The following is a 15,212-nucleotide window of genomic DNA, read 5'->3' on the forward strand; positions in this document are numbered from 1 at the left end:
AATCTGCATGGCATAACCTCGTGAAAGAGGCCATTTTGAGTGATTTTAACGCACAGGAATCCAACAGGGAAGAAAAACCTCAGACATCCCCCATGAGGAGGGGCTCCAAACCCAGCCCAGGGTGCTCTGAAGAAGAAAGAGCCACCCTGAGCCAGGAAAGTGGGCAGAGCTACAGCCAGAGTTCAGAGCTGGTGGTCCATGAGCAGCTTCATGATGGGGAGAAGCCCCACAAGTGCTTGGAGTGTGGGAAGAGCTTTAGGCGGAGCTCCCACCTGATCAGGCACCAGAGGATCCACACCAGGGAACGGCCCTACAAGTGTGGGGAGTGTGGGAAGAGCTTCAGGCAGAGCAACCACCTGATCAGCCACCAGAGGATCCACACCAGGGAATGGCCCTACAAGTGTGGGGAGTGTGGGAAGGGCTTCAGCTACAGATCTGCCCTTGTGACCCACCAACGCATCCACACTGGGGAGAGGCCCTACGAGTGTCCCCAGTGTCAGAAGAGGTTTCAGACCAGCTCCAATCTCCTCCAGCACCAGCGGATTCACACAGATGAGAGGCCCTTCCTCTGCCCTGAGTGCGGGAAGGACTTCAAGCACAACTCCGACCTCATCAAGCACCGGCGCATCCACACTGGGGAGAGGCCCTACCAATGCGCCACATGTGGGAAGAGCTTCACCACCAGCTCTCACTTGACCAGACACCAACGGAGCCACCAGTAAGGGATCCCTGCAAATGCCACAAATGCAGGAACAGCTTCATCCCCCATGGGAGAACCCACATTGGGAAGAACCCTGGTGATCCATGTTCCCCATGATCCATGCTGGGAAGACACCAGTCCCTTTCCCTGCCCCTACCAGTGTCAAGATGTGGCATTGAAAACCATGAGGGTCTTGCCATGGCTGTGTAATTACATTCACTCCCACCTCAGAGAATTTCCAGGTGCAGAACAGGGACACTCTCTCTCTCCCTGAGAAGAAGGGTGTCCTTTCCAAACAGGGGAAATTGTGGCCAGGAAGACCCAGTGAGTTGTGTTTTAGTTTTCCCAGGAAACTGTTTCATTTACCCCTTCTGTAATCAATATTGTTTCAGTTCTGTTTGTCCCTTAACTTGTTCCTGTTCCTAATAAATTGTTCTTATCCCAGACCGGGATCTTTGCCTTTTGTGCTTTCCATGGGAGTCGGGAGGGCAGTGAGGGCAGCGCGGTTTTAGCAGGAGCAGGAAATTGGGGAATCCCATTCCTGAACCCCGGCGCCTGGAAACCGAGCATCCCAGCTGGTGCCAGCCCTGGTGGCCATGGCAAAAGCCTTGGGAGCGGGTCCCTGGCTGGGGCTGTGGGAACCTCTTCCCTCTGGTGCCCAGGGACAGCAGTGGAGGGAACGGCTGCAGCTGAGTCGGGGCAGGCTCCGGTTGGATGTCAGGAAAAGGTTTTTGCCCAGAGGCTGCTGGGGCCCTGCCTAGGCTCCCCAGGGAAGGGTCCCAGCTCCAGGGCTCTCTGAGCTGCAGCAGCGTTTGGACAGCACTGCCAGGCCCAGGCTGGCATTGTTGGGGTGTCCTGTGCAGGGCCAGCAGTTGGACTGGAGGATCCTGATGGGTCCCTCCCAGCTCAGCCAATTCTGTGGTTCTGGGATCCCATGAGCCTGGGGATGGGGCTGCCAATGGTTGCCATGGCAACAGGCTCTGGCTGAGGGCCTGAGCTGGTGTCCATGGCAACCACCCCTGGCATGGGGTCTCCATGGAGCTGCCGAGGGACTGACCATAGCAACAGGGGGCTGGGGAGGGTTGCCATGGAAACTGAACATAGCAACAGGGGGCTGAGGATGGTTGCCACGGAAACATCCCATAGCAACAGGGGTCTGGTGATGGTTGCCATGGAAACTGCCCATAGCAACAGGGGGCTGGGGATGGTTGCCATGGAAACTGACCATAGCAACAGGAGGCTGGTGATGGTTTCCTGCTTAGGATCAGATTTGTCACAGGCCCTTGGAGGGGTTCCTTGGGGACCTTCCAAGAGTCTCCAGGGTGTTCCAGAGCTGGAATGTCACAGGCACAGACAGGGGCTCCATGGAGACCTCCCAGGGCTTTCTGGGGATGGTAAAGAGCCCTGTGGTCAGAGGCAGTCTCAGCCATTCCATGGTGACATCCCAGGGGACCTTGTGCTGCAAAGGCACCGATCTGTCACAGGCACTCACAGGGGCTCCACAGTGACATCCCAGAAGTCCCCAGGCTGCCAAAGAGCCGGGATGTCCCAGACACTCACAGGGTTCCTGTCATGGGCAGATATATTTATATAAATATATTTTCTCTATTATGGTAATGATTAGACAAAATATCCTTAATCAGAAATATTCATGCCAGGATGCAAGAGACGTAAAATATATTATACAGAGCACTAGGAAATTATTTCAAAGCAACTGTATTAAGGAAAATCTGTAATTAAGCAGAGATTTATGTCACTCCCCCAGACCAATGACCATGGGCAATTCCCTTTGGCTCAGCCTGCAGCAGTGACCTTCAGGGTGTCCCCACCGCTGGGAGGAATCCCCACACCCCTCAAGAAGGGAAATGTCAGGAGATGCTGCCATTAAAATTTGGGATGGGGCTTTTCTCGTCTGAGGTGCTGCCCTGTCAGTCAGATGTGCCCAGGCTGGGCCAGCTCAGCAGCTCTGCAGAAGCTCTCAGTGGTGTCACTTGGTTGTTCCTTTCTCTGGGGATTTTTCCAGCTCTGCCACAGCTTCAGCTTGCTCTGAGGATGTTGAACTTTGGGATGGAGGAGTCAGGCTGGTTTCAGCATTATTCACCCCCAAAGCAGTGTGACTCCCCTCCTTCATTGCTTACTGGGGGCTTTGCAAACAGGTCCTTGCTGGAGTTGTTGGAGCCCATTGCAGGCAGAGCCTCCTGCTCCAGCAGGAACTGCCTTTCCTGTGCAATCAGCAGGGCAGGTCCTGCTGCAGGAAAAGCCCCAGGCCAGCCCCAGCACAGGGAAGGGCTCGGGCACAAGGGCAGAGTGCCGTGCTGGGAGCTGTGCCAGGGAGAGCCTGAGGCACCAAAGGCACCTTGGCAGCAGCAGCTGCTTGCAGGCCATGGCCAGAAGCCTCCCTTGGCAGCCCGGCCTGGTGGCCACCAGTGCAGAGCTGCTGCCTCAGGGCTCATTCCTGGCTGGGCTCTGAAAAGCCACTTCTGCCCCAGGAGCCTGACTGGGAAGCCATTGGCCCCAGCACCTTGGGGACAAGATATTAATGACAAAACTCTTCATGGCAGCAGAGCCAAGGCAGGGGCAGAGGAAAGGGCAGAGCCAGGCCCAGGGGACAGGGCTGCCATGGTGATGGCTGTGAGGTCACTGCCCCTGCAGCAGCCTGGCTGCCCTCAGCAGACATTCTGGCCAGAAGCCTTGTGAGGGCACCCAGCACATCAGAGAACCCACAATGCAGGAATTCTGTCACTGGGGATGAGAGGGTTTCAATGGGAGAGGTTGCACAAAGCTCCTGCTCTTGGACAATTCCAGGGATGGGGAATCCACTTCTCTGGAAAAACAGCTGCAGTTTCCTGCCACTTTCTTAATTGTAAAATATTTCCTCCTTCTAACAAATGTTATTTTGTCCCCATTCAGTTTAAAGATACTGACCCATTTTCTGTCACAGTAGGATTTAGGAGAAAATAACTTCGAATGCTATTTTTACCTTTTCACAGACCTTGGAGAGGACTCAAAAATCTCCCAGAATGGGGTTTGGAGGCCTCATCACAAAACCAGCAGGGAGAGTCTGCGGCCTCTGTGGTCAGTGGTGTAGAGACTGAGGACTGAAAGGGAATAGCCTGGGAGGGATGGATGGGTGGTTTCAGAGAGGCTGGAGCTTTTCTTCATAGTAGGAATAAGACTGAAGAAGACCTAATAGCACCAAGTGCAGCTTGGGAGGTCCAGACTGAACACCAGCAGAAAGGAATTTCCCTGTCAGAGCAGGGCTGTGGTGCAGCACGTCCCCAGCAGGAGCCTGGAGCAGCCCCAGGCTTTGTGTGGGCAGGCAGAGGCAGGCAGGAGGCAAAGCTGTCAGCAAAGGAAGGGCCCAGCCAGGTGGGGCAGCCGGGGATACCGACAGCCTGCAGGGACAGAGGCGAAGGTTTGCTCAGCAGCAGAGACACCTTTCCCTTGCTTGTCCCCTGCTGTCATCACTGCCACCAGTGTTCTTCTCTACCTGGAACCTGGGGACATTTTCTCAGTCCTGTCTCTCAGATGGATCTATTTAAAGTATGAGAAACTTCAGTGTTTCACCCTCTTTTTGAGTCCCTGAGAAGGTTTTTGGAGCACACTTTGAGGGACTGGGTCTGATGCAAAGAGCACCAAAGCCCCAGAGGCTCATTAAAGTCCCTGTGCTGTGTCTGTGCTGCTGAGCTGGGCCGGGCTCCTGGCCCAGAGGCAGCTCCTGGCAAGGGCAGCGCTGCAGAGAGACAGCTCTGGCCAGGAGCAGCTCCTGTGCACAGCCCAGCAGGGCTGGGGCACTGCCAGGGCCCCTCAGGGACACCAGCAGGGCACAGACAGAGCTCACAGGGGCTCAGCACTGGCAGGGGCTGTGGGATGGCCCAGAGGGGGCTGTGTCACAGCAGCACCTCTGTGGCTGTGTCACAGAGGCTCAGAGCAGCTGGGATGTCAGCAAGGGGCTGTGTGACAGCACAGAGTGCGCTGTGTAAGGTCACAGATTGGGCTGTGACATCACAGAGTTTGTTGTGTGAGGTCACTGAGCAGCTACAGCATCATAGAGGGGACTTAGTGACATCACAGAACAGGCTGTGAGATCATGGCATGGCTGCATGATGTCATAGAGCTGGCAGTGAGGTCAAAGTATGTGCTGTGACCTTACAGAGTGTCAGTATGACATCACAGAGAGTGTTTTGTGACATCACTGAGGGGGGTTTTTACATCACAGAGCTGGCAGTGACATCATAGAGTAGGGTGTGATGCCATAGAGCAGATCCTGCCATCATAGAAGGTGGCTCTATGACATCAGGGAGTGGGCTGTGACAACACTGGGTGGCTGTGTAACATCATAGAACAGGCTGTGACATCACAGTAGAGATTGTGAAATCATAAAGTGACTTTCTTACATCACAGAGACTTCTGTGACATCACAGAGCAGCTGTATCACATCATAGCGTGGCGTCTCAGAGTTGGCTCTGGAACATCACAGGGGCAGTGTGACATCACAGGGGATGTGTGACATCACAGGGATCTGTGTGACATCACAGGGGCAGTGTGACATCACAGGGGATGTGTGACATCACAGGGGATGTGTGACATCACAGGGGCACTGTGACATCACTGGGGCTGTGTGACATCACGGGGGCAGTGTGATGTCCCTGGGGAGGTCACTCTGCCCCGGCCCTCCTCACAGCTCCCCCCAGAGCAGTCCAACCTGCACGTGCACAGCAGGGTCCCCTGTCCCCCTGGGTCCCTCCGCTCCCAGCCCCGCAGCCTCCCCCAGAGGATGTTCCACGAGATCGACCCCAGAGCCTGACATGGGGACGGGGGGCCAGGGCCCTGGGGGTGGCACAGGGGGACAGGGACCCCCCGGCAGCATCCCCGTGTCCCTCAGGGCCAGAGCCTGGGCCAGGGCTCCTTCACCCTGTTATGAACGAGGCCTTGAGATTGCTGAAAAAATCCCCAGCAAGGGAGCAGCAAAAACCAGACTGAATATTAAGGGACAGCAGCACAAAGTTCCTTGGTAAGAGTCACTCTGCTCCTGACTGGACACTTCAGGCACAACAAGGAAACAAAGCAACAACAAAACCAAACAGAATCCAAACAATCAAACCAGAAATTTACTGAGAACTGGGGCTTTCATTCCTATGGAAAAGAACCGTCCTTCTTATCTAGGTGCCCATGGTCAGAATTGGGATTTCACCTCCAGTATTCCCTATTGTGACAGAGTGGAGGAGTTTCTTGGCTCAAGACATTTCATGTGTGGGGAGTGTTGCAGTGTGTTGCAATTTCCTGTTTTAAACTTCCCAGCCCCTTCCCAGGTGTGGTAATATCTCTCTTCCCCTTCCCCCTCGCCCCCTGCGGGGCTGTCAATCAGTCTTAACATTCCAGCAAGGCCATTGTGTGGTTGGTGAGGTTCAAAAGATGCCCCTGTGCCCAGAGGTCATTGGTCTGTCTGGGTGTCATCGTTGCCTGAGACCCTGCCCCTCCCACCTGGTTGGTGGCTAACCTGTCTCTTCCCTCCCCCTCCCCCCGGAGCTTAAAAAGTCACTCAGGCCATGCGGTCGGGATTCTGTTGGAGCTGTTACCTAAGATTCAGACGTCTGTGACCATGGAATAAACTCTTGATATTAACCCTCCGGCAGAATCTGTCTCCTTTTCCTCCTCACCTTAGCCTGAAGCCTTCCTACCTGAGGCAAACTGAGTTTCCACAAGCCTGGACTTGTTTTGGCGCTCAGCTGCACTCTCCAGCCAGCCAAAAGTGTCTCTGAGGTGAAACACCACAGTTGCCGCCTTTGGCCCAGGAGCCGGGGTCAGACGAGCCCAGGCACAATCTACCTGGTAATATTGGGATCTTATTCCAATAGGGGAGGAAGGGGCAGGTCCAGCCCTCCCCTGCCCTGGAACCCCAGCCCTGCCCTGCCCTGGAACCCCAATCCCCCCAGAGCCTCTATCCCAGCCCAGCAGTGGCTGCCAGTCCCTGGCACAGCACAGGCAATGCTCCACAGCCACCTCTGCAGCCCCAGCCCAGCTCCTGAGGGACCAAATGACCCACAGTCCCACCTGGGGGAAGGGCCCAGGAAGACCAAGGGGTATTGAAGGCTGACCACAAGGCAAGCACACATCTTGACCCTACCTCCTCTTGGAATTTCCATCTGAACGCTACTGGAATCCAGGAGTTGGTACGTCTGTGTATGCTCCTCTGTATCCTTTTTGCCTCTCTCTCTTTCTGTGCTTTTCTTCTATTTTGGTCCTTTTGCAAATTTGAGTAATGTAAAATTCAAATAGCTTAGCGTTTGTGAAGTTGAATGGGCCAAGTCAGTGCTTTAAGAAGTGTTCTTTGTTGATTGAATGTCATATTAAATCTTTTGCCAAAAATTCTCTGATTTTCCAAAGTTACCAGTAAAGACTGTTTTGTTGTTTTGAGCTCCTGAGGATCTCTTGTTGGTATTTCTCCAGGAAGTCCAATTCAGAATACAGAAACAATTGTAATTCCTTTTAAATATCTCCTTGACAGAGTTTTCTACTGGATGGAAGTCAGGGCTTGTGTGTCCTGCTTGGCCCAGCCCAGGCAGGGCTTTCCCAGCCCCATTCCACACTCCATTTCCCAGCTGGAGCCACTGCTGCCTCTGAGTTGTGCTGCCCCAGCCCCAGGGACGCTCTCCTTGTCTGCCCATTCCCCCACGGTCTCTGGGCAGGGATGGCCTCAGTGGGGGCTGCTGACATCCTCAGCAACTTGGAGGCTGCTGCTGAATTTTCCTGCTGCAGAGGCTTGTTCAGCCTTCAGCTCTTGAGTGCAGGAATTCAGTGTCCCAGGGCTCATTAACATTCAGAACAGCTAAACAAGCTAAGCTTCTGGGAATAATTTGATTTAAGCGTTCAAATCAAATGTGTGGTTAATTAGTCAGATTTCAGAAGCCAATTCAATGTGAATTCCCTGAATTTAAAAAAACAGCAAGAAAATATTTTTTTAGGTCCTTTAATTTTTTTTTACTAGTAATTCATTGAAATGTGCAATCTCCAATTGACATTGAATCCAAGTACCTCCTCATGCAGTTTGACTGGGTATGAAAATCAGGACCTTTCATGGCTGACAATCAATCAGACTCTGTCCCTACCCCAACCCCACCATTTTCCCCATCCAAGGCTGGCACTCAGAGCAGCCTTGTTCAAATCTGAGCTCCCTCCAGCCCACACTGGACCTAGCCAACAGACCACAGCTGAACAGGATATAACTTAACAAAAATTACACCATTAAAATAACAATTACACAATTACAACCTCTTCCCTGAGCTATGTGCAATGTCCCAGTATGTCTAATGAGTCCACTGTTCACAACTGATTTGCATACTAAAATTAATTTTTGACTAGTGTGGTTCTGTGATAGATATAAACACAATTACGTTCTTGTATCAGGATTCTTGTCCTGGACTGAGGACAGAACAGCTCAAACAATTCCTGATTTGCAAATCTATCAGTGGTGGATGGAGAAGGGAGGTCAGGCTGCTCTTGGTGTTGAGGAAATGCTGAAAGCAGCCTGACTCATTTCATCTGCTCATGCCCTGGCTGATCTCCCCTCTTTCCCCTTCCACCCATCGGCTTTTGTCTCCCCCCAGCCCCCTGTGAAGAGCCTGGCTCTGTGTTCTCCATCCCCTCCTCGCTGGCACTGCCAGGCTGGCATGAGGAGCCCCTCAGCCTTCCCTGCTCCAGGCTGGACCAGCCCAGCTCCCTCAGCCTCTGCTCACAGCCCAAGGGCTCCAGCCCCACCTTGGAGGCCCTTCCCAGACCCTGCTCCAGCTGCCAGACATCTTTCCTGCCCTGGGGAACCCAACCCAGGTCACAGTGATCTGGATAATCCTTGTCCTTGATGTCCTGGTCAGACAGCCCTGGCCCCTTGTCCCCTGTCAGGCTCTGGGGTGGATCCTGTGGAACATCCTTTGGTGGAGGCTGTGGCTCCAGGTGGGCCGGGGGGATCCTGGGGGACAGGGACCCTGCTGGGCATGAACAGCATTGGACTTGTTGGGAGAAACTGTGAGGGGGAGCTGGGGCAGAGTGACCAACCCAGTGACCTGACACAGCCCTGCTGGGATGTCACACAGCCCTGCTGGGATGTCACACAGCCCCTCTGGGATGTCACAGCCCATTCTCCAGTGTCACAAAGCTGGTCTCTGATGTCACACCAGAGTCTGTGATGAAATAGTCTGCACTGTGATGTCAGACCTCTGCCCTGTGATGTCACAGCTGGATCTCTGATGTCACAAAGGCAGACTATGATGCCATGGCTGCTCGATGACCTCACCTAACCCACTCTGTGATGTCATAGCCCACTCTGTGACCTCATGTTATCAGATGATCAATTCTCTTCACCATGTGAGCACACACAATGCTGGTTCTCCACAACCCCAGCCCTATGGAAACCACACAGTGCCCATTGTGTGAGAAGGGAACTGGAAGTTCAGCAGCCTCACTGTCCTGCCAGCTCAGCCAGGCCCACTGGAACATTGGGGTCCACGACCACCAGGGACCACCAGAGAGACCCCCAGGACAGAAGAGCACATGGGTAAAGGGGAGGAGAAATATGTTAATGATTTTGGGGAAATTATTATCATATGCATGTTTAGTCCAGGGCAATCAATGAATATGTGTGCAAAATACAGAATAGAAACAGAAACTTTACTGTACTCAGCATGCACGGCTTTGAGAGGAGCTGTTCCCCGTGCATCCAGCTGAATAAATAATGGTGTTTCTAAATGCTACACTAGGGTTAAGGAATTTTCTGTTTTACAGAATTTAACATTCCCACTGCCAAGGAAAGCTCTGTCTGCTGCTGTTCACAAACAGAGAAGGGCTGGTGGCAGATGTGGGGCTCAGAGGCTGCCTGGGGCACAGTGACCATGAAATAATCAAGTTTTCAATGTTCTGTGAAAGAAGGAGGGGCAGCAACAAAACTTCTGCACTGGAATTAGGAAGGGCAGACTTTGGCCTATTTAGGATGCTGATTTGGGGAGTACCAAATCAGGTACTGATTCTTTAAAGGGAAACAGCCCTTAAAAACAAAATGGTCCAGGGAGGATGGACACACTTCATGAAAATAATCTTAAGGGGATGGAGGAGCCTCGGCCAGTGTGGCAAAACATGATCTAGTGAGGAAAATGACTGTCCTGGCTGCCCATTGAGCCTTTGTGGGAACTCAGGGGTAAAAAGAGGGTGCATCACTTTTGGAAAGAAGAACAGGCAACTCAGAAAGTGTTTAAGAATGTTGTTAAGTTATGCAAAAAGAAAAGGAAGGAGGTGAAAGCTCAACTAGAGCTTAACCTGGCCACTTCTGTGAAAAATAAGAGGAAATGCTTCTATAAATAAAATTATAGTAAAACACCAGACAAACACAACCTCTACTATTTATTGGATGCAGTAGGAAATACAGTAACTAAAGATAAAGACAAGGCTGAGCTACTTAACACCTTGTTTGTCTCAATTTTCAATATTAGGAAAGGCTGTCCTCAGGACAAGTGCTCTCCTGAGCGTCTAGATGGCCACAGGGAGCAGAACAGCCCCCCTGGAATCCAGGAGGCAGCAGTTGGTGACCTGCTGAGCCTCTCAGATTCTCACAGGTGTATGGGATTGGATGGGATCCCTCCTAGTGGGATGAGGGAGCTGTGGATGAGCTCCCCAGGCTGCTCTCCACCATTTACCATCAGTGCTGGCTCAGCAGGGAGGTCCCAGAGGACTGGAGGTGCCAGTGTGAGCCCATCCCCAAGCAGGGCTGGAAGGAGGAGCTGGGAAACTCCAGGCCTGTCAGCCTGACCTGGGTGCCTGGCAAGGTTATGGAACAGATCACCCTGAGTGCCATCACAGGGAACCCATGGGATGGCCGAGGGATGAGAGCCAGCCAGCATGGATTTAGGGGTGGCAGGTCCTGCCTGACCAACCTGGTCTCCTTTTATGACCAGATGACCTGCCTGTGGATGCAGGAAAGGCTGTGGATGTTGTGTGCCTGGACTTCAAAGCCTTTAAAGCCATGAGCCACAGAATTCCCTGGAAAAACTGCAGCCCATGGCTTGGACATGTTCACCCTTCCCAGGGTAAAGAGCTGGCTGGAGGCTGGGCCCAGAGAGTGGTGGGGATGGTGCTGCACCCAGCTGGTGTCCAGGCACTGGTGGTGTCCCCCAGGGATCTGTGCCTGGCCCAGTCCTGTTTAATATCTTCACTAATGATCTGGCTGAGGGGATCGAGTCCAGCATTCACAAACTGCAGATGGCACCAAGCTGGGTGTGAGTGTGGATCTGCTGGAGGGCAGGACAGGAAGACACAGCCTTAAGCTGCATCAGGGGAGGTTCAGGCTGGACAATAGGAAGAAGTTCTTCACAGAAAGAGTGAGTGGGCATTGGAATGGTCTGGCCAGGGGGGAAGGTGGCAGAGTCCCTGTCCCTCTCCAGTGGCACTCAGTGGCATGGTCTGGGTGACAAGGCAGTATTAGGGCATTGAGAACATTGTGACACTGTGAAGCCCCACAGAACCAAGGGGTCAACTGTCACATTTTGGGGCCCCATGGAACCAAGGACACCATTGTTGCTCTGCATGGTCTCATGGAACCAAGGAGACCAGTGTGACAGTGCAGGGCCTGGTGTAACAAGGAGGCCATTGTGACACAGAGGGGCTCCACGAAACAAAGGACGTTATTGCAGATGACACCAAGCTGGATCTGAGTGTTGATTCTGTGGGAACATAGGAGGGCTCTGCACAGTGACCTGGATAGGCTGGATCCAGGGGATGAATCCAACAAGGTCAGGTTTAAAAAGACCAAGTGCCGGGTCCTGCACTTTGGTTACAACAACCCCTGCAGCACTACAGGCTGGGGACAGAGTGGCTGGAGAGCAGCCAGGCAGAAAGGGCCCGCAGGGACTGATGGACAGCAGGCTGGACATGAGCCATCAGTGTGACCAGGTGGCCAAGAAGGCCAATGGCTCCTGGCCTGGCTCAGGAATGGTGTGGCCAGCAGTACCAGAGATGCTGTGCTAGCACTGATCTGACCCCAGCTCTGCACACAGACATTGCTGCTGCAGCTCCTGAGAAGGCAACAAAAGGGCATCACTGCAGAAAACTTTGCTGGGAGATCCTTTAGGTCCTTTAAAGCCACCAAGAGTGCTGCCCCTCATTGACACAGTCTCTGGCCACATGGAAGGTGGAGAGAAACAAAATGAGAAATTGCACAAACAATGACATTTCTTTGTGGACAATATGAAAAACTAATACAAAGGAAAAAAAAAAACAAACCACAACCAAAGCAACAAGAAGTATGAAAGACGTCTTTTAGTACAAGTGATTGGCAGAAATTGGCCAGTAGTTTAATGTTCCTGAAAGCATCCAGTGATCAGTCTCCTCACTGCAGCCTTGAGCTCCTGGTTCCTCAGGCTGTAGATGAGGGGATTCAGGGCTGGAGGCATCACAGAGTACAGAATTGACAGGGCCAGATCCAGGGATGGGGAAGACATGGAGGGGGGCTTCAGATGTGCAAATGCTGCAGTGCTGAGGAACAGGGAGACGACGGCCAGGTGAGGGAGGCAGGTGGAAAAGGCTTTGTGCCGTCCCTGCTCAGAGGGGATCCTCAGCACAGCCCTGAAGATCTGCACATAGGAGAAAACAATGAACACAAAACAGCAAAAACCAAAACAGACACTAACTGCAATGAGCCCAAATTCCCTGAGATAGGATTTGTAGCAGGAAAGCTTGAGGATCTGGGGAATTTCACAGAAGAACTGGCCCAGGACATTGCCATGGCACAGGGGCAGAGAAAATGTATTGGCTGTGTGCAGCAGTGAATAGAGAAAGGCAGTGGCCCAGGCAGCTGCTGCCATGTGGGCACAAGCTCTGCTGCCCAGGAGGGTCTCGTAGTGCAGGGGTTTGCAGATGGACACGTAGCGGTCATAGCACATGATGGTCAGGAGGCAAAATTCTGCTGAGATGAAGAACAGAAAGAAAAAGAGCTGAGCAGCACATCCTGTGTAGGAGATGTCCCTGGTGTCCCAGAGGGAATTGTGCATGGCTTTGGGGACAGTGCTGCAGATGAATCCCAGGTCGCTGAGGGCCAGGTTGAGCAGGAAGAAGAACATGGGTGTGTGCAGGTGGTGGCCGCAGGCTACGGCGCTGATGATGAGGCCATTGCCCAGGAGGGCAGCCAGGGAGATGCCCAGCAAGAGGCAGAAGTGCAGGAGCTGCAGCTGCCGCGTGTCTGCCAGTGCCAGCAGGAGGAAGTGGCTGATGGAGCTGCTGTTGGACATTTGCTGGGGCTGAACATGGAGACCTGTTCATGGAGAAAGGGCAGTGACAAGTCAGGATGGGCTGCTTTGAGCCAAGCCTGGGCTATTCCCCGCAGACTGTTCCTGTAGCCTTGTTCCTGCTCTGGGAAAACCTTCAGCCATGTCCCTGCCTGAGCTCCAGTTGTGCTGGCTGAGTGTGCCAGGAGCAGCCAGGCCTGTGCTTGGGGGCTCTCAAGGAGATATCCCTGCCCCACTGCCCTGAGTTTGTGGCCATGTGGCAGAGGGACAAGGCTGGATGTTCAAGATTTGACAGGGGAATCGCTTCTAATGCAGACAGGCTTGGTAGCATCTGCATTCACAGTCCTATAAGACATGAATAGCAGAAGGTTTTTTTAGGAATTGTTTTCCTACCCACACATCATTTCTGGCTCTCTGAGGTCAGGAATCCCCAGCATTCCTGCTGCACTCAGAGTTTGCCACTGAGAGATGTGAGAGGCAAAGGATTCCCTGTGGCTGAGGGAAGGTGAGGGGCTGGATGGGATTGTTCCCAACTGCCCTGGCTTTGCACCTTTGGCTGCAATCAGAGCACAATCACATTCCTGGGTCACCCTGGGACAAACCAGACCCTGCCCAGAGCAGAGGGATCCCTGAATGTCTCACCCTCTCTCAAGGTCTCTGGGCAAGGTCTCAGCACCCCCTTGTGCCAAGGACACTCACGGCTCCCTTGGCAAACCCAACAGCATTTCCTCAGCTCTGGCAGCTCTGTCCTTCCCCGTGGGACATTCAGGGAACTCCCAGAGGCTCTGGCACAGATTTGCACCCCAGGAGGGCTGCTCAGAGCTTGGAAGGGCACAGCAAGGAGATCCCTGGCTGTGCCCATGATGGGATCTCAGGGAGGGGCTCAGTTCATTCACCTTTCCCATGGACTGCTTTGCCCACAGCCCCACAGGTGCCAGGGAAGCTTGGACACCCCATTCCCATGGACAGCCCTGCCTGGCAGGAATGCCAAGGGCAGTGCCTGACTCAGCTGCTGCAAATGCCAGAACCTCCCTGAGAGCAGCAGATAACAGGGACAATATCAGGGCAAGGCAGAACCAAGAGAAGATGTTGTGGTGCTGTGCCTGAGAGGGCAGGGCAGAGACAGCCGGGCACTCAGGACAGTGTTCCCGTGCCCAGCTGTGCCTGGCACCTCCCACACACCAACAGTGCCCTCATCCTGCCCCCAGCTCTGCTCTCTTCAGCCCCCTCTCCTTCCCTGAGCATCTCCCTGGGCCTGCACATTCCCTCCTGAGAGGAGCCTTGTCCCTGCCAGCGCTCACAGAGCCCATCCCAGCCTGTGTGCCCTGGCTGGGCCCTACAGAAACTTGCCTGTGTGCAGGGCCCTGGCTGGGGCAGGCTCTGTGTGCAGCTGGGCAAGGGCAGCTCAGGAGAGCCCTGCTGGGCCCTGCAGAGGTGATGCTGCTGCTGTCCAGGGCTGAGGAGTGGCTGAGGGCCCTTTGGGAGGCTCCCAGCAGAGAGACTGACCACCCAAAGTTACAATTCTGGAGTCTGTGTAAATGTTCAAACATTCCTTTGATGATCCTATGTGTCCCTTTCAACTCAAAATGTTCTGTGATTCTGAGATTACAATTCCTGTTCTGCTTCTCTCATCCCTCTGCTGTCTATAATCCAAAGAGAGAAAAAAAAAAAAAAAAAAAAAAACCCTTGCAGCAGTGTTAGAACAGTAAAGTAAAACCCAGACATTTATTGGAAGATTCCAGGCGTCCCAGTGGGAAAGGGCACACCCACCTCCTGATTTCAACAAATTATTAAGGTTGATCATTAGGATATTTAACAGGAACATCCAAAAGGAGATTCAGTTTCCCTAGTTACACACCCCTGGTCAACCCATTGGAGTAGGTCCAAAGGCTTCTTTGCCTTCACTTTTTATAATGACTGCTCATATTCTGCTCATTCTCAAAACCCAAAATGTTCCTATATGTCCAGTTCCTAGAATACTATATAGTATTTCAGGGCTATATAAAAGAATAGGACTATACAGCATTTTAGGAATATATTTAGACAGTCAGGTTATTAAGAGAAAGGTAAGGAAACATACTAGATTTAATTCAGGATTAAAGCTATATAAGAATATAATAGTGGTTTAATAGAGTTAAGAGTTTAATAGAGGTAAGTAAGGATTATAGTATTGTAACTATATGATAGTAATTTAGAGAGCTATGAATATATAAAATGTAAAAAATACAAAAATCTTTTTGTCATCA

The 15,212-nt window shown here is 52.6% G+C and overlaps 1 protein-coding gene and 1 pseudogene across 1 annotated transcript; one reads left to right on the forward strand and one right to left on the reverse strand.

Moving 5' to 3' along the window:
• The window catches only part of LOC131096410 (zinc finger protein 208-like), a 1,316,393-nt pseudogene that overhangs the window by 850,181 nt on the left and 451,000 nt on the right, over positions 1–15,212 (forward strand).
• LOC131096474 (olfactory receptor 14J1-like) lies at positions 12,037–12,969 on the reverse strand. Its single transcript, XM_058044812.1, has one exon. It carries the CDS (start codon positions 12,967–12,969, stop codon positions 12,037–12,039), a length of 933 nt encoding a protein of 310 aa, XP_057900795.1.

The sequence above is a fragment of the Melospiza georgiana genome, unplaced genomic scaffold (genome assembly GCF_028018845.1).
Source record: "Melospiza georgiana isolate bMelGeo1 unplaced genomic scaffold, bMelGeo1.pri scaffold_29, whole genome shotgun sequence".
Taxonomy (NCBI): Eukaryota; Metazoa; Chordata; class Aves; order Passeriformes; family Passerellidae; genus Melospiza; species Melospiza georgiana.

Coding starts and splice junctions, on each gene's coding strand:
- LOC131096474 (XM_058044812.1), bottom strand. CDS start 12,969: ATGTCCAACAGCAGCTCCATCAGCCACTTCCTCCTGCTGGCACTGGCA.